This window comes from Monopterus albus, unplaced genomic scaffold, assembly GCF_001952655.1.
Source record: "Monopterus albus unplaced genomic scaffold, M_albus_1.0 scaffold90.1, whole genome shotgun sequence".
Lineage (NCBI taxonomy): Eukaryota > Metazoa > Chordata > Actinopteri > Synbranchiformes > Synbranchidae > Monopterus > Monopterus albus.
The window spans coordinates 539,398-558,756 of NW_018127970.1; the positions used below are offsets into that span (position 1 = coordinate 539,398).

General features: G+C 40.6%; 2 protein-coding genes across 5 annotated transcripts in view; both read right to left on the bottom strand.

The window, feature by feature from the left end:
• dtnbb (dystrobrevin, beta b) overlaps positions 1-7,751 on the bottom strand; it is a 32,261-nt gene extending 24,510 nt beyond the window's left edge. The window contains 7 exon segments of the mRNA XM_020607937.1: positions 2-126; positions 459-544; positions 3,245-3,458; positions 3,599-3,679; positions 3,930-3,997; positions 5,425-5,472; positions 7,541-7,751. Coding sequence (XP_020463593.1) covers positions 2-126; positions 459-544; positions 3,245-3,458; positions 3,599-3,679; positions 3,930-3,996 — 573 coding nt within the window. The 5' untranslated portion in view covers position 3,997; positions 5,425-5,472; positions 7,541-7,751.
• A 3,036-nt stretch (positions 7,752-10,787) lies between these two features.
• asxl2 (ASXL transcriptional regulator 2) overlaps positions 10,788-19,359 on the bottom strand; it is a 16,241-nt gene continuing 7,669 nt past the window's right edge. For 3 of the 4 annotated variants that reach the window (XM_020607988.1, XM_020607987.1, XM_020607989.1), the window contains 7 exons: positions 17,986-18,106; positions 17,628-17,687; positions 16,353-16,513; positions 15,986-16,082; positions 15,739-15,844; positions 14,165-14,897; positions 10,788-13,814 (listed from right to left, as the gene is read on the bottom strand). In XM_020607988.1, coding sequence (XP_020463644.1) covers positions 12,009-13,814; positions 14,165-14,897; positions 15,739-15,844; positions 15,986-16,082; positions 16,353-16,513; positions 17,628-17,687; positions 17,986-18,106 — 3,084 coding nt within the window. In that variant the 3' untranslated portion in view covers positions 10,788-12,008. Of the gene's footprint in view, positions 13,815-14,164; positions 14,898-15,445; positions 15,583-15,738; positions 15,845-15,985; positions 16,083-16,352; positions 16,514-17,627; positions 17,688-17,985; positions 18,107-19,359 lie in introns of those variants that run through there. The other variant, XM_020607990.1, reaches the window with a different exon arrangement.

Below are 19,359 nucleotides of genomic sequence, written 5' to 3' on the forward strand. Positions count from 1 at the left end.
GCTCCGTGTAACCGAATGAGGGGCCCTCAAACACGGCTGTGGGGAGTTTGAGCACTTCTCGAAGAAACTGATCAAACTTGGCAAACACCATGACTCCACTTGAGTCTGAGATCTGTGAGAAAATATCTGAGTGACAGCAAATACGAGAATTGTTATTGTCAGCAAAGACAGAGTGCAAACAGGCTTTTGCCATTTCTTTGAATGTTAACTCTTGAGTCACAGTCCATACACTCAGCCGAGTTCATACATGTACATTTAAAGTATATGAATCCTGCATATATGTTCCAACAGTGCCACTGTGTGTTTCATTTGAGCAACTACAGGAAGAATTAAACTCCCAAGACTGGAAGACATGGCATGTGCAGCTAAGCAGGACATAAAATTTTAGAAAATGCAGATAATTCACATTAAAACTTTTTTTCATATGTTATATGTCAGCTAGTAAGACATGTACTTACAGCGCAGTTTGTCCACAATTTTCCCCCCACACATTGTTGCCAACATGGCTTTCATGGAGAAAACTGTTAGCTTTCCATGGCTTTCACTGCGAGGAGAGAAAAGGCGACCCTTCATTAGTACAATGTAAGGTTACGGGACTTTTAAAAGACGGAATAATATTATTTAATATATGTTTTTTACTTTTATTTAACCAGGAAAACCACTGACATTAAAAATATCTTTTTAGAGACAGTGTCAACATAGATACAAACAATACAAATACATGTATAAATCATAACACCCTCTCGTTAGTCAAGCAAGCAAATGATGATTTAAAATAGACCAAAAGCTGTAAAAACACGAGTCTGATGCATTAAAGCAGACAGAATTAACAAACACTGTGAAAGTGGTGAATACTTGATGAAGCACTGAAAGCTTTAAATCCACCCAAAGAAGCCAGTGAATGCAGTTTTAGCTCCATATGCAATGAATTATATGGGTGAGGAGCAGCATACAGTAAAATAGATTCACCAAATTCAGTTTTATCCTTTGCTACAGTCAGCATTAACATGTTCTCTGATCAAAGAGCATAAGAACTCCCAACCTTCTTTTCCATGCAAGTCCACAAGTAAGCCAGTAAAAGGCCAAGAATGGCTTTATAAATAAATTAACACCAATGAAGGAGCCTTTGAGAGCTCAAGGAGGTCCATCCAACATGAGCATAAAGAGTACTGTGATGAGTAATAAATTTACAATGAAGCCTAAAGATCCATGATACACAGAGTCCAAAGGATGCAAACATTGAGATGATAATATAATGTTACTGTAGCTAAGTGTGTTTTGGCATATTACATTCACCCATACTTTTTAGCTGTGGCCAAAATGGCTGCTAATTTTAAAAAAATAGTTCATGGAGTTTTTGTACAAACATATTTTCTGACATGTATGCTCACTCACAAAGGAATTAATTTTTTAATCAAAAAATCATGAACTATGCCTTGGATCACATATTAACATGGTATATACATGTCATTATTAATCTGCCTCAAGACCCCTTAACCTGCCAGGAGAGACCAGGTCTTTCATTTCAGAGCTCTGGCTTCTGAGCAGAGGCAACAGAGAATGAAACATGAAAGCTCTGCTGCCTAATTTAGTTTGGACCTCAGGGACAGATAGCAAAACTGCTTCCTGTGATTGCAGACACTCATTTCCATGAAGTTTCCCAGAGATACGGCAGCATGAATCATAACGAAGTGGGACCAGAATGGCCTTACAGATAAAAGTAAACCAATCGAATGGGTCCATAAATGAACAGGGCAAGCAGCCATTCAATTTGAGCACACAAGGTTCAATAATGAGAGAGAGAGCTTTATGGTTGGTAATAAAGCTCTGTGCTCCAGGATGCACAGTGTCTGGGGCCTTGAGCACAGAGCAGACATTAAGGGGATGACTATACAGTAAAACGTGACCAAGGGTCCTTGAGCTGAAACAGACACACTCTGCAGAATGCGCCAGATCTGTGTTTGTTCTAGCATCAGGTCACTGCCAGGATTTCTGAGGTCTAGCATCAGATTCAACTGATGGTTTGATGTGAGGTTTGGGTGGTTTAGCGACTTTAGGAGAGTTTACATTCAAACTTACACATTCAGTTTATTACATTTTGTATTCAGTATTTGTCTACCTGAATTTTATTCCTGGCTGTTTGAGCAATTCTTTAAAACACCATTTGTGCTTTTGTTTTAAGGAATACAATGGTGTAGTTTACAGGTATGTAATTTCCAAATACATTTCTAGGAAGTGTCCTGGAAATAAAGAGCTAAGTAATTTGGTAGTAAGTATAAGGAAAACAGAAAGTTCAGTAGCAAGTATTTTAATAAGAGTAGGGCAATAGATTATTCATTCATAAAATACCAGAGAAACATGGAGGTCATGCTGCACAATGTCCAAGAGTCCAAAGTATTATAAGCTGTCTTGTTTCGTCTGACCAGTGATATTCAATTTAATGAAGAGTAGCAAATACTCACATTGAAGAAGCTAGAAAAAAATTTGTATTGTTTTGGCAAGTTTGCTTGATAAATTACAAACATTTTAGCTATATAGTCGAAAAACAATTCCTTCAATTGCTCAATTGCTCAATTTAAATACAGCTTTAATAGAGTTTACTCAGCACAGATTTACTCAGGTCACCATGACCCGATTTCAGATAAGCAGAAGGAAATGAACGGATATAATGTATGAAAATCCAAATAATATAAAGACTTTTACAGAACATGCCTTTGTAATAAGAGGTATCACTTCATTTTGATAGGCCATGAAAATGACTTGCCTACTGTATAAATCGGCTTTTTCAGCAGACTATGCAGCAGCCAGCTAATCACTGATGTTTTTAAATTAAAAGGTTCAGTGCACTGCTTGTAGCTCATGTTACCTGTCTGTAAGTTGATTGTCACAGTTGTGAGTGTAAGGTTTAAACCAGGACACTAACTTATATAAAAGGCACACAATGTGGACAAAAATGGAGAGTACTGTACAAGGTAATGGCATAGTGGAAAAGCCACCATATGTACCGGATCAACAGGGCCTTGGTGGCCTTGGTCAAAGGCTGCCCTCCGAGAGCCGGGGTCTGTCGCAGGTTTCTTCCGTTAAAGGGAGCTTTTCTCAAGGGGGATTTGTTGGGGTTTCCTCTATAGTAATAATAGTAAGGCCTAGACCTTACTTTGTTGTGGTTTCTACAGTAGTGCTCCCCAAACAAGAGAAACAGAGAATGTGGCGATCACCACAGCTGCCCAGACCACCTGCCTCATACCTGTCATAGGTGGCCACCATGAAGTTGAGCAGCAGCCCGATGGACTGCTCCACATTGATCTGGTGGGTGGTGGGCAGCCGCTTGTTCAGCTGGTAGTAGATGGAAGACAGGATGGTCTCCAGCCGTGACACATTGATCTCAGCGTTGTGGTCCAATGTGTTGAGCCCGTTGTCACGAAAGGCTTCGATCATGTTCCAGACATCCACCAGATGAACTGTGTGGGAGGAGGGGTAGCAGTGTGGGAGTAACCAGGCAGATCTATTAAGTCTATATTCATGTTGTAGTGTTTGTGCTGGTTACACAGTGGCATAACTTAAAAGAGAAGAAAACCTGTAAGAATCTAAATGCTCTTACGGTTGCATCTCTTTTGCACAAACCGGAGTTTGCAGGCAGTCCTGTATGTCGACAGTCTGATGACGTCGAAATTTTGAGCTCCTAAAAGACAGAAGCATGAAAAAGGTCCCATAAGATTTACAGGTTAATGCACAGCCTGTTCTGTTTAATGAAATAAAATTAAACTCTTTACAAACACAATCAGGCTCACTGAAGGAACATGTCACTATCACTGTTTTTGTGTGGGAGGAATTATTCAGTAAGTGTGAGGGACCACGCATCTCCAGTGCAGCTCAGAGGCAGTCAAAGAATTAGATGCTAACTGTGAATAGTGAAAACAGACTCCACTCACTCATTTCCATGAAGAGCTGCCTCTTCTCCACCATGGCCTTGCCTCGTTTACTGCCTTCCTCGATCATTCTGTGGCACATCAGACAGCAGAGCATGCAGCACTTACTGTTCAGACAGCAGCATGGTTATAAGTGCAACTCACAGCTCTTTTCAAAATTATTCAGATGCCATGCAAGCGAGCAGGATTTATCATGTGTGCAACTGAAAAAAATGTTTCCAAAAAATATAAGATTCTTATCTTAAAAAAACAACAAATTAAAAGTTCTGAATAACAGGGGATCTGGTCTTCATGTGTCCTTTATACACACATACATACAGTACAGTTGGCGATCTGTCATGTGGTTGTGCCACGTGGGTGAAATGAATAGATGAGCTTTTGAAAAGGATACAGTCTGTTCTCTCGTCTTTATTATCAACTTTGTCCATCAAGGACTGTTATTCATCACACTGGCTATTCATTATGTGGCTTTGGTTGACTTTTCAACAGATGATGAAACCAGTTATGGAGAAGAAATTAACACTTTTAATAACCTTTAAAAAAAAATTCACCTTTTTAAGAAACCTAGCCTAATAACCAGACTGAATTACTTCTTCTTTTGTTTAATTTCATTGCTATTTAAATCAATATAACAATGAAGGTGTGCGCATCAATTCTGGAAACTGAAAACCAGAAACTATCTTGACTTTCTTGTTGAGTGTTAGATGAGAAGATTGATGCCACTCTCATACCTGTATGATAAATGCAACCTATTAGTTTAGTGCTAGACGAAGACTGGGCACATGTTGTATCTCATTTATTTAATCCTTAAAATGAATAAATGTAAAGAAATCAAATTGTGGTTTTATGAGGAGGTTGTGTGCCTGATTGTTTCCATCACAGGCCAATTTTGCGCTGACCTAAGCCAAACTATAAGGAAAGGAAATAAGCACCTTTCCCATAATGTCAAACTATTCAGCTATTTGAAGCGTGTCTACAGTCTGTATTTAATTTTAAAACGAAATGCATGAAAATGATGATGCCGCTGTCTAATCAAAGACAATTCATTTTGTCCTTAAAGTTTTTATCCTTGGGATGCACGTGTCGGATGCTGAGTGGAGGAACAAAAACTCATCTCTTTCATATTAGTCAATCAACGTCTGTTGGATTTTAGCTTGTGTGACGATGCCCCACTTTGTTTCACTGCCGGCTCCATTGTGCCATTTTAAAAAGCATACATTACTGTTTTTCCTTTTTCTACTCATAATACTCATACCTGTGGAAGACAAATTCCGTTTCATTACTTAATTCGTTCCTTCGGTCTACTGTTCTTGTCATCGGGGCTTTTAATGTGGTTTCATAAGTTGTTTCTTCAGAAGGCATTTTTTCTTTTATTGCTCATGTACAGCGAACTTATATTCTTTATTTTAAAGTAAGACTATAGATGACAAACTATAATTACATATAATATAACTTTAACATTGTAGATGTGTTGTGTAAAGATTTCAAAGGAATTTACCTGTCGCTGGCTGAATGTCAGACAAAGTGAAGCCCTAAAATGTTGACCCTGTCAAGAAAAAGCCAAGTTGAAAGAGTTAGTAAGGGTGAGTCTTTTGGCTTGAGGTGATCATTACTATGAGAGATATGTGGTTCCTCAAAAAGTAGTTGACTTTTAAATAAGTAATTAACACCTTGCCTCTCTCCCTCCTTCAAGGAATTAATTAACTCTCAATTTGTGCCTTGTTTCCCTTCTCCCTCCTCCTTGTAGAGATATTGGGGAGCTGGCAGGAGAACACTCCAGTCCCCCTGGTCTGTGCAAATGATGATTCTCCATGACATCCCGCTCAACAGTGACTGCATCCTGTAGGCTAATGACACCGACTGAGCTGCAAAGGAACCACTTAACGATGACAGACACAGAGCACGTTACGGCTGAACAATGAGTGATGAGCGCTGGGTGTCCCGGACAGCCTTGAACCGAGGGACGGAGGACCTAAAACATCTGGATTACATGGATGTTCGCTGGTTGGGGGTAGGTCCGTAGACCAGCAGGGCATAAGCAAAGAATCCAAGGTTCTGCTAGCCTTAGGATGTCTGGAGGGAGGGTTTGCACCAAGCCTAGCTTTAGAAAGGCTTCTTCTCACAATGAGCTCCACAGTTATGACAGAGCCTCTTTCCAGTCACAAACTCTGCTGGTTACAGGTACAAGGGTCTTTGGAAGGTTTTCTTCCAGTGAAATGCCATGTTGTTCAATTCAGACATTATTTCATTTAGATCAGGTCTGATCAGGGCTGCAACTAATGATTATTTTCATTATCAAATAATTATTTTTAAAACAAAAAAGCTGTAAATCCTCACTTTGCAAAGCTGAAACCAGAAAATGTTTGAGTTTGCTTACAAAATGACTAGAAGTTAAGTAATTATCAAAATAGTTATGAGGTGTGGCTCAACTTATCCGCTCCAGTGATAATCACCGATTTCAAGGCCATCAGATATGGCTGCTTTTTAAGACAGTGATAAACTTTGTACTAAATCAAACAGCAGTTTTATTGCTCTGAAGCAGTACTGTGGCAGATCTTATAACCCAGTCAGGTTGGAAAAACCTGGTCAGCCTGTTTACTTTTCAAATGGGGTCCAACATATTTGTATTTGTTCTTTGTTAGGGTGGTAAGTCAGAAAAGTACTATTATACTTTGGGGTAAAGAGTAAAAAAAATGGCTAAGCAGTGCTCAACAGAAACATGTCAACAAAATGAGTGCTTCACTGTAAATATTCAGCCTATGAAGTAACTGCAGAAATTTATGAGTAGGCACCTCGGGCCTCGCTTTGGCAGCCAATGTGCAGAAAACTGTGAGCAGTGCCTGACAGAAAATGTGTTATTTTATATGAGGGAATAGATACAAGTTCTTAATAATTCAGACAAAACGAATTCATAAATGAGAGCACTATTCAGAGGCACAGACCAGAGTCAGTGTGATAAAGATCTGAATAAATGGGATGTTTAGTCAAATGCATTCATTCAGTGGCATTTAAATAATCATGGACTCATGTTGCCTTATTTTATCAGGCTTTTTTGATCCAGCACGCTGTGTAGTGATCATTATGAGCCTGTAAAGGTGCATTTTACTGTAACCGCACCTACAGCTTCGAGGTAATGACAACATCCTTTGACGCGAGTCAACATAAGGACTCGGTTACTGCAGTATCCCCCTTCCGCTGATATCATTCACTTCTCCGTTTGTACAAGCCTCAATTCTCACAGTGAGCAATCCTGCAACACTTCAAATTCACTTCTAAAGCGACGGCTGAGCACAAACACAGCCATGGTGCTGATTTAACTGCCTTTTGCCTTATTTCCGCAATGGGAATAGTGTGTCGTGATGCCCATCATTTCTGGGATAAGAAACAATGGCAACCCTGCATCTTTCAGTTTTCACCGGTGTCTCGTCAGCCGAATAAGGGTTGGAGCAGGGAAGTGGCCTTTACCGGAGGAAAATCGCGCAGGTTGCGTTTATAGCATCATCATCATCATCATCACCATCGGCAGCAGCAGCAGCAGCATCCGATGGGGAGGATATGTGGTCCAGTGTGAATAAGGAGGATATTTCCTCCGTCACTCTCAGCCGCACTCTCACCTTTGATGAATCCACGCGTGCCTGCCGACGTTACACCTGTCCCAGCGATGAGAAACGGCTCGGACCGTCCATCTTCATATTTCAGGCTCCTCTCCCGTTTCATCCGACTTCAGTCTTGCGAACTGCGGTTGTAACCGCACATAGAAATGTACGAGCGCCCCGCTCCGCTCGGCATCATCAGCGACCCAGCGGCAGGGGACGGCAGAGCAGGCTCGGAGATGCCATGCGCGGCCTCCTATTATACTTTACGCGGGTGCGCACGTACGCTGGTTAAAGGCGCACTACTACTATTGCTGCTGTTACTCTGAATTATGATACTCAGCATGATAGACGGGGGATGAAACATAAACACAGATTTACCTTATTTTAAAGGGGAACGTCAGCCTTTTGTAGAGTATTGCCCTTTCATAAAGCCCAGTGGCTCTAAAGAGACAGATTTTAAAAATCGACGGAGAGAGTGAGCTGATGCAGGAGAAGAAGAGATATGTTTCAAACGTTGGGTTATGCACTTTCCATAACGTAATTCAGTACTGGGGTCTGTGTAGGAGATAGTCTCCTTTCTGTATTCCCACTTAATTTTATGTTATGGATATCCTCAACATCACTTGGAAACACAGGACTCTCTCAGATAATGTAATGACCCTGACGGCTTAGGTTGGGATACCCCTATTTTGTCCACCTGTTTTCCCATTTTGCATAAGTGGTGGCTCCAAATACTACAGTGCCTACAGTATGAGCCTCACTCTCTGTTGCTGGTTTATTTTTTGCAACTGGAAACACAACATGGTGCCACAGTTCCTAAATTTATCCAAAATTGACTCAGAATCCAAAAGTCAAAAAATGTAAGCAGCAGATTACTAGTCTAGTGTTTAGCAGCACTTGTAACAGAACATAACTGCAATTAAGATGTTTATTTTTAAAATACACCCCGGACATTTTCTGTACAGAAATGTTCATGCACAAAGTGCTGCACCTTTGTGCACCTAAAGTTGTTATTAATCTTTTTGTACTGGTGATTCAGTCCAAGCATAAAGGTGCTTCAACTGTAAAGATGAGTTTCACTACCAGAACCAGACATTACACTGTCACCACCTCCTAGATGGCCTCTTCTGCTTCTCCAATTTGTACTTTAAAATTTAAAAGCAGAAAGCCTAACGCATTAAGAGATAAATGTCCTCTGTGGCTCTGAAGGGGAGCCACAGAGGACATGACATAACTTTTTACATACAGTAGTTTAGTATACGTGTAACACATTTGCTGACAAGTGAACTTCAAACGGCCCTTGCATCCCTCTGTGTCAGCTAAGCACCAGTAAAAAGCAAACCAACACAAAATGCTTTTCTTTTCATTATTTATTCATTATAGTCTATAACTTTGATAAAATACACTTTGTTTACAAGTGCTGATTATTATATTACATTTACCCGGAGTTTAAATGGGGGCAAAATGACACAGACATATTAAACTAATTTACCTAGTGACAAATGTGACATTAAAAAAAGGTGGTGATTTCCTGTGACACTTTTACCCACAGTCATTTCTATATGAACTGCTCCTCTAAATGCACAGACAACAGATGACTTCAGCGACAGTGGGGGCTGCTGCTGCCTGACTCGTGTTTCAGTCCAAAGATTTCAGCTGCCTTTAAGGTTGTGATTAAATATGTTTACTTTTTTTTTTTTTTTTTTTTTGCAGTGCAATCCAGTCACCAACTCTACGTGATTAAATGCACCATCCTAACATCACAGTCAACCAAATAAGACTTAAATTGTTATGGGGATAAATTAAATTTGTGTTCACAGAATCAAATACTGGTTTATAATTTTAGTGAAATGACTAAATCTATATGTGGAAACCTCTCCAGATTCCAAAACCAGTTTTCCACAAGACACAACCCCCAACTTAAAAACAAACACATTTAAAAATTCACTTGGATTAATCTACTGACCTACAAAATGACACTTTAAAAACATCTTCTTGTTTTCAAACGGCAATGACACAACTGTAGACAGCTAAAAGGACACACACATTAGACAACATCTACAGTATATGGTAAAATATAAACCAACAGATCCACTGAAAAACTTGGGCCATACAGAAAATCTGATAACTGGGCAATTAGATTTACAAAAGTCAAGTTATTCTCTATATGGTGGTCTAAACAAAATTATAGGAAAAATAGACAGCCAATATGTAATATCATAGTAAATACCCTGTTGATTTGTCAAAAACAATTAGCAAATAGATTTTTATATTAAAAACAAGTTCTGATTATTTTGTCTTCTTTAAGGTGACTTTGGCATATTAACTTGGAAATAACTGCTATAAAACAGGCCTATGTTGCACCTTCAGGAGATTTCAAAACATAAATGACACATCTTTATTTGCGATCAGCATGAATACCTGATCGACCTGCAGAGGTAACTCTTCACACTGACTTTTTTTTGCATGTGGTACAGTAAGCATTAACATCACCGCAATGCACCTACAAGGTTGTAACACAACAGTGTTGGCACCACAAATGTGCTGGTTCATCCTTGTACATCACATACACACATTACTGCACATTATATAAATGTGATACCATATTAGTTTGCGCTTACAGTACTTCATACCACATTAATATCAGGGAGTATTCCCATGTAATCTGGAAATTTTAAGATGAAGTGTTACCCCTGCATGTTAACTGGTGTCATTTTGTACCTCCAAATCATTCTGTAATGATTCTGTAATCATTCTGTCATTATACAATTTAGCATATAATATAGCATTTAGCAATTTAGCATAATTTACTATTATTCTCTATTTACTTTCGACATTTTGTAATAAACAGCCAGATACAGTGGGTACGGAAAGTATTCAGGCCCCCTTAAATTTTTCACTCTTTGTTATATTGCAGCCATATGCTAAAATCATTTAAGTTCATTTTTTTCCTCATTAATGTACACACAGCACCCCATATTGACAGATAAACACTGAATTTTGGACATTTTTGCAGATTTATTAAAAAAGAAAAACTGAAACATCACATGGTCATAAGTATTCAGACCCTTTGCTCAGTATTTAGTAGAAGCACCCTTTTGAGCTAATACAGCCATGAGTCTTTTTGGGAATGATGCAACAGGTTTTTCACACCTGCATTTGGGGATGCTCTGCCATTTCCTCCTTGCAGATCCTCTCCAGTTCTGTCAGGTTGGATGGTAAACATTGCCAATGAACTTAAATGATTTTAGCATATGGCTGCAATATAACAAAGAGTGAAAAATTTAAGGGGGTCTGAATACTTTCCGTACCCACTGTATGCTCAGGCAAAGTGTGCTGCACAACTGAAATAAAATGCATTTCTACATCTAGGTATGTACTGTAAATGAGCAAAAATTTACTGCAAAAAAGATTATCTAAATTTTCTCCCCTTGCCTTGAATGTTTTTAGCATTTGCCACTGCTGATCCGTCTGTCCAGATATACAACATGAGAAACCCCACTTCATGAGAGACAACATCTACAAGCCAGGTTTTTGGGATGAAAACACAGTAGGAAGTTACTTTAGAGCTTCTCCTGAAATGAAAAAGATCTAAATTTTCCAAAATGAACAAACATATATGTAGGCATTTATATAAATGATTCTACTTTTGTCATATTTAAATGTAAGTGCTGTACACAGTTACTGCCTTATCTCCAGGTGGTTTTCAAGTGCTTTGCCCTCTATTAGTCTAAAAAACTGTGATGTGCATTCCTCAGGAGTTGATTTTTTATAAAGTATCATTTTAAAACCGTTTTAATATCTCATTCTAAAACTAAACATGCTCTTTCTCTTTCTTAAATCTTGAGTGTGTTCAGTAATAAATGTACATTTTTTTTATATAAAATAGTTACTGTAAGTTGCGCTTCCCTGCCATGTATGCATAAATGCAAAATAGGAGGTACTCTGCAACCAATGATTATCATTAGCGCCCTTTTTTGCCTTTAAACCATTACTGATTAGGCCCAATAATAAAAAGTGTCAGTCTAAAACACAGCAACAGTAATTATGTTCTACAAAAATAGCAACATTCAGTTTCCCACCTTTTTAAAAACTCCACACATGCGCGCGTGCACACACACATATACAGTATATATATATATATATATTAGAAAATATATATCACACTAATCCTAGCCGAGTGCAAACATTGCCAGATTTGATACTTCTCACATATCTGACAGACTACTGATTTGACTGAAAACTGACATTTGTACAAAGAAACTGCACAAAGCAACTGTTTTTTTTAGATGTCGATGAAACAAACGACCATCCAGTGTAAATCCTTGACTTTCAAACAACGACCGCATGCTGGTTGTTTTATCTGATGCATGGATAATATGCTTCACCCAATTGTGTAGTGGTCCTCGATGACCTGCTTCAGCTTTGTGCCATGATTCAATACTAATCAAACCACAAAATTCTTCTTGTTATTATTAATTTCATATCATCGTACCACTAAACATGACACACACAATTTTGAGGGGCCGATGCAGTCATCGTGGCAAAAGGCTCCACACCCTTTGCATATGATCATCGCCTTCAGTCGGCAGTAGCATTTAGACTGGACATCCTCCATGTTGGAGCCCTCAATGAACGACTGCTCAGGGGAGGGCTCGCCCTGGTTGCCGTGGTCTAATGAATGACCAGCAGGTATGGTGGTGACAGTCACAGAGAAAGACATGACGCTCCCATGAACGCCGCTGCTGTCGGCTTCTGATGAGGATGTGGAAGAGCCAGTGCCTGCAGTGCTGTGGTTCAAAGTCTGAGGTACAGACATGTTGATAGTCCCACCGTAGCATGACACTACCACAGGTTCCTGATTATCGAGATTTCTCTGGATTTGAAAGGCAGACAGCTGCTGGTGACTGGGTTCCACGTGCGTGAGATATGGCTCGGAGTTTCCTTGATTATTATTGCAGACTTCAAGGTGCCTTCGGTGTGACTGAGAAAAAGAGCTGGTGTGTTTGGCTGTGGCACTGGTGCTGTTGTTATTTGCAGCTGCACTACCCTCTGATCCAGGCTCAGTTTTTACGTTGGAGCAATACTGAAAGCACGCAGCTTCGTCATTCATGCTTATGGAGTATCCCTGCTGCTCTGTTTTAACCCCAGAAACTGGAGAGAAAACTTTCTGTGCTACTTCTTCCTCCTTAGCCGCCTCCTCTCCTTCTGTGCTTTCCCGTTTTAAACTAGACACATAAGTGTTAGGGATGGCAGACTGGTGCAGTCTCTTACTCTCTGGTCCTCGGCCATATGTGGACACATTGAGCAGGTAATGTCCTGTCATGGCAGGTCTGGCCGTCCTTCTACGACCCAAAAAGCCTACAACAATCCTGGATTGATCCTGATATTCTTCTGCATGCACCAGATGATGGGATTTGTACTGAGGGCCCACACCTCCATATGGCTGGCTCTGCTGGACTTTCCTCTGCATTAGAGCCTGTAGGATCTGCTCCTGAGTCTCCTTATCAGGAAGTTCCCTGTGGTGCCTTGTGTATTCTGAGAAAACCCCTGTTTTTCCTGCTGTATTGAACTGATGGGACATCTGCTTCTCAGCCCTGTGCTCAGCATAGTGTGGTGTCTTCTCCTTACTACCAGAGGGAAAGTTTGACATTTTTACTTCCAACTTTGATAGTGGTTTTGGAAGAATCTGCTCCAAAGGAACCTCTTTGCCCTGCAGAAGCTGAGTGACCAGTGGGTTGTTTGCAGGGATACAGGAGCTGGTCCTGATTGACATTCTAGTAGAAAATGGGTTTTCCTGCCCCTTTAGGGCATGCACAGATGAAGATGGTGCTAAGTTTAAAATACTCTGGTGTCCTGCACTGACAGCACCAAGAGAAAGCCCTTTCTGTAAGTCATCAGGTTTGCTTGAGTAAGATGCTTGAGACCAGTTTGGGCTAAGCGGACCAAAGAAGTCCAGTGGAAAAGACAGAGGCATACTGCTCTGAGTGCTGCTGGTGGTGGCTGGTAACCTGATAAATGCCGGTGGGGATGTTGGGCTGGGGCTGGGTGATGGCTGTGTCTGCTCACCACTGCCTCCTCCTGGCCCCGGGCCTTGTATCACTCCCTTGGATGCAGATGATACTGCGGCAGCTGCTGCTCGCTGTGCTCGGGCAAGCTGAGCTTTGGCTTTGATGTCAGCCAAAGTCCGAGCACCAGTACGGCCCGGACTGCTAAGTGGGGCTGGGAGGGGGGTCCTGGGTGAGACTTGGCTTGGTGAGACAGGAATGGGAAGAAATCGTGACACTGAGATCTGCAAAGTAAGAAGAAAGTGATGCTGCAGAATTATTTCTAAATATGCACATCCACCACTCAAAGTTTCTCCACAGCCTAGCTCAATACACTACTGCTGTGTCACCTTACTGTCTCACAGCTAAAAAAAACCCTGCTAGAAATAAAATATATGTTGCAGGTTAGAGGGCAGAGAAATTTGTACAAACATTTTGACACATTTTTGCCATTTGAATCCGCTCTAATTACTGTGAATCCAAGGTGACTGCAGCTGCAACAAAGCAGCAAGCTGCAATCATGTCAAAAAGTACAAGTGGTGAGTTTTAGATATTCAAACAATAGATCAGAGAAAGCGCTGAAATGTATTCCTACCTTCAGTGGTGGAACCCTCTGATTTGTTGTTTGCGTCGGTGTAGCAGGGCTTGATATGGATGATGCTGTAGGAGACACAGAGGAGACTGAAGACACGGAGGAAACCGAGGACATACGGGGCCTTTTCTCTGGTGTCAGTTCACTCTTCGTCTCACTGGGAGACTTTCTTTTTAGAGGCTCTGAGAGGCCACCGGGCTCAGAGTTGACCTCTTCACTCTCCTCAGCCGGTTTAACCACAGATACCAGCTGATCCTCTTTTAACTCTGAACTAGCCCTTGGTGAAGGGCTCTTCCTCACAGGAGACTGAGAAAGTTCAGTTTTCTCCTCCTTTACCTCCTCTTTATGCTCCTTTTTAGGCAGTAAACCTGTTACATCCTGTTCAGTCTGTCTCTCATCCTCTGGTGTTCTCACTGCAGCTGCTGCCCCACACTGTGCTGCTGTGTTCAACTTACAATCCTTAGCATACTGTGAGCGCTGTGTCTTCAAGGGCTCTGCGGTGAGGACTGGCTCTTTCTGAGCAGGCTGTACCTTCAGAGGCTCCTGTGATGATGCCTGTGTTGGCTTCATGTCTTTAGCAGCAGCTTCAGTCTGGCTGCTGTCCTTAGCACCCTTGGGTTTCTCCGGTGCTTGAGCAGTAGGTCCTGTTTGACGACAGGGTGACTTGGGCCTGTCAGACTCCTGATTCAGATCAGCCTTTGTTAGCTCTTTGGATTCCTCATAGCTGAGCCCAGAACTATACAGACATAAAGAAGATGGAGCTTTAAAGACAGACAAAGAAATAAATCCACTTAGTGTGACAGTTACTCAAAATACTAAATATTACATTTTAGTTATTTGTACTGTTTTATAGATCGCAGGAAAAGAACATTAGTATTTTCCTTTTGTAAAATAAAAGTTCTATAAAATTCTATACATTTATGCCCATTTTGACATGCAGAGTTCATCTCAGTATAGACAAAGCTGTGTATTTTTTTATTTTAATGAATAAAACATATTCTAGCACTGAGTAAAAAAAGTGGCCTTATACTGCATGATGTATGAGATAAGGTGGGTAATTGCTAATCATCCATCCAGTCTCTTGCATCTCACCCAGAGAAACTGCTTTGATTGGCATCTTGATACAATCAATGATCCTTCAAATCTATATACATTTTGTTGCCAAGAGGTTAATTATCATAAACTAATATGATTTTGCTGCATAAAAAACAATTAAATATGTCCATGATGTCAATAGTGAACAATTCTACTGGTAATGTTTCCAAAAAGAAATCATACCAGGTATTCATCTACTCCTGCAATGTGAGAGGGGAATGAGGGTGGCGTTTAGATCGGGTCTGGAATCTCATTCAACCTCTATGAAATCCTTTTCTAATCCTTTGACATTAGATATTCAGCGATATTCCACTGTTCATCTCACACTATAGACAGAGAATGTTTATTTGAAAGGAGGGCAAAAAATATGAACAAATATGCATTGCGACTTCTCAAGGATTCAAGCTTTGGATTCTCCAAAGCTGGATCAGATCAGTGAATCAAGACACGATGAAGACTGTCAAACATGAAGGAGAACCTACTTTTCACCGTAATAGTTTTCAAAGAAGGCCTCTTTCCAGTGCTCAACTTTCTTTTCCTTCTCAATTTCTTGACGCATTCTTAGCTGTAACTCAGGAGTGAATTCCCCTGTAAAGGAAATTGTTACATGATTGAAAACAGAAAGATTCTGTTATACTTGCTTTGTGTATTCATACTGAACCATAGTGGCATAATATTTCCTTGGATGTAACGTAAATGTTATTATCGATTGGAAGCGGTATCACCGACCCTCAGCCAGCCTCTCCTTCCACGACTGTGCTGCTGATGTGAAGAACTCATTGTTTAAGGCAGAACTGGTGACCTTCAGAAGGCCATCCATGCAACCCTGGGGAGAGGAGGCACAATCTTATGAATAATATCATCGCAATAATTATCACCGCATCAACTTAAATACCATATATGACGCAGAGTTGAACACCTAGAATCAATGAACACATGTTCAGCTTTAAAGGACAAACTTTTTTTATGGGATACATTAGATAACTGTCAATGATTACTAATGGAAATTACATACAGTATATTAACATTACAACCTCTACAGTCAGTACTTGATATTAGAAAAATAGCATAAAAAAATGTGTAATTTTAGAGCCACCTGCCGGTCAACTTCAGGCAGAAGTTTGAGCAGCCTCTGTTGGCAGTCTGGGGGCAAGACGGAGAAGGTGTGCTTGTTGATGATCGCCCGCAGGTTGGTGTTAACCAAAATAGAGTCTGGTGTCTCCACATCTATTTTACACTTGGTACGTTTTATCTGCCCTGCAGTGCAAAACAACAAGAGACATAAGCCAAGACAGATCCAGCAGTGCGAAACTAAATGTCCTTGCTGCAGCTAACCTCTTGAGTAATTTGCATCAAAATTTAGTCGCGTAACTTGTTACATTTCTTCTGTTCTGCTAATCATTTCACATGTTCCTAGTCATCTAGAAATAATGCAGTTACTTCCATTTAGGTATAAGCAAGCAGACATTTGTCAGATTGTTTTAAAGGATGGTTGTTGTTGCACATTTTCTTATTGTCAACAAACCCCACAAAAAGACCAAAGTCACAAATACTGTAGTCATCTCTTAGTATTTTCCAATGTCCCTACCCTGTCTCTGGTACAAACCGCAATAACTTTTGTTTCCTGCTACAGAGCTAAATCTTAAAAACGGGTCACAAATATATTGTTTTTAAGTTTCATAACTCCCCGAAACAGCTGGGCACTGTAGCCTTTAATAACAATACTCCAACAGGTGGAAATAGTGCACTTGTTGGGGTGGCTGTGGCTCAGGATGCAGAGTGGATAATCTCCTAACCCAAAGGTTGGTGGTTTGATACCTGGCTTCTCTAGTCTACATGTCAAAGTGTCCTTGAACAAGACACTCAACCCCTAGTTGCTCCTGGTGATGTCACCGGCGTGTGATTATGTGAGAACATGGGGGTGCGAATGGGTGAATGGCCAAATAGTGTGAAAGCGCTTTGAGTGTGCTGCAATGCATAGAAAAGCGCTATACAAGAATGAGACCATTTACCATTTGTTGGGGACTATTTTCAACCATGGATTAATACTTATCGGGTCTCCAGTGAGTACTTAGCAGAACAAATTACAGTACTGGTGCTCCTGTGAGTACTTAGCAGAACAAATTACAGTGTATGTGTCCATCATAATTAAAGAACATTTTAATTGTTTTGGGGTACAAAGGATATCTATATTGCAAAGAGGAATATGCCATACTAGACCTTGGCAACACTCGATAGTAGGACCAGTTCATTACTGGCTTTGGTCTTTGCATGGGATTAGCTGACAACAAAAAAAGAGTAGAACATCAATAGACCCCTCTCTTATGATTTCCAAGCCGCTCAATTAAGTTAAAGTAGTTTTATGACTGACCTGCACTAAGGCGACTTGCCCTCTGGGAAACCTTCCGGGGTACAACTGGGTGACATATATCTGTTTGGACAGAGGAAGAGGAGTGGAAGGAAGAGTTTTATGAAATTGTAGGGCAAAGATTATATTACACACACTAATTATATTAGTCACATTTGAACAATGATACAAAGCCTTTGTTGTCTACTTATGAAAACATGCAATAACAAGACAATCCATAACACAATGAACATTAGCTGAATGAAAATGACATGTTGATTCTGTGAGCTGGAGGTGAATCTATTGTGCAAGTCTGCTGTGCAACTACCACTACCCTAACCTACAAATTTATTTAGACTTTGACAGTATAATAGCTACCTACCAGTCTTTGCAGTAATATTGTCAGCCATATCTTTGATAGTTTTCAGAAGCAGTCTGGGACTGGAGGATGTTGGCATCCCCCCCTGTCTGCGCTGGTTTCTCTGTTGCTGCTGCTTCAAGGCCTGAAAACCAGCAAAATAAAGAAACAAAAAACAGAAAATATTATGAGAAAAAGAGAGTTTTGACATGAATAAGCCTCTGTTTCCTCCAGGGATTTTTTTTCCTGGTTAACTACCTGCAGAATAACAGTGCAGTAATGAGACCTAGCATAAATCACTTCATGTCAAAACCTTTATGTTTGTGTTTACAGAAACATGAGCATAAATAATCTCAAGAAGTTTGATCACATCACACATACAAAATATCAACAGATTAAAGAAGCAATCTGATACAATCCACTGAGAATCACAAAGGGAAAATACACAGTGATGCTAATATTTTCACTAAATCGCCATCTTCTTGTGCTCCCTACAACCTGTAACTGAGATCAAATTGGTCTTAGAGAGCAGAAAATTCTACAACAGCCCAGATGGAGTGAATTATAATCTGTGCAATCAAGTGAAATCTAATTAAATGCAGAACAAAAGGCACAAAGCAGTCAATGGGAAACTGGTGAATTACATTAACACTGTAAAACCAGGCATTTTCCCAATGAAAGGGTGAAAGCCCAGAGTTAGCTACTGTACACGTTTACTAAAAATGTGCCAGCCAAACAGTTTAGAGTAACAGTATGTAGGAGCATTTTGACAAGGATCAGAGGTGTGAACAATACAAATGAAACTATACAGTTGATATATAGGCCTAGTGCCCTCAGGTTGCAGGTGATGACCTTGGGGGGTTTCAATTAATTGTGAGCCAGGGACCACCATTCTGTCTAAGAAATAACCCAAGGACCACTGTTGTGTTGCAGCTAAACTGAATGGGCATGGTTTCAATCCTGAAAGTCAGTCTGGCTTTTCTAAATGTATATATTTGCATGAATAAGACTATTCACAAACAACCGCCACCTTATTGTGGTGGAGGGGTTTGAGTACCCGAGTGATCCTAGTAGCTATGTTGTCGGGGGCTATATGTCCCTGGTAGGGTCTCCCAAGGCAAACAGGTCCTGGGTGACGGGTCAGACTAAGAGCAGTTCAAAAGCCCTTTATGAATAGATTTGGCAGCAGTCGAAGGCAGGGGCCCGACGACCTGATCTCTGGACACGGAGACTAGCCCTGGGGACATGGAATGTCACCTCGCTGGTGGGGAAGGAGCCCGAGCTTGTGCAGGAGTTTGAGAGGTAACGGCTAGATATAGTCGGGCTCACCTCCACGCATAGCTTGGGCTCTGGAACCTTACTCCTCGAGAGAGGCTGGACTCTCTACTACTCCGGAGT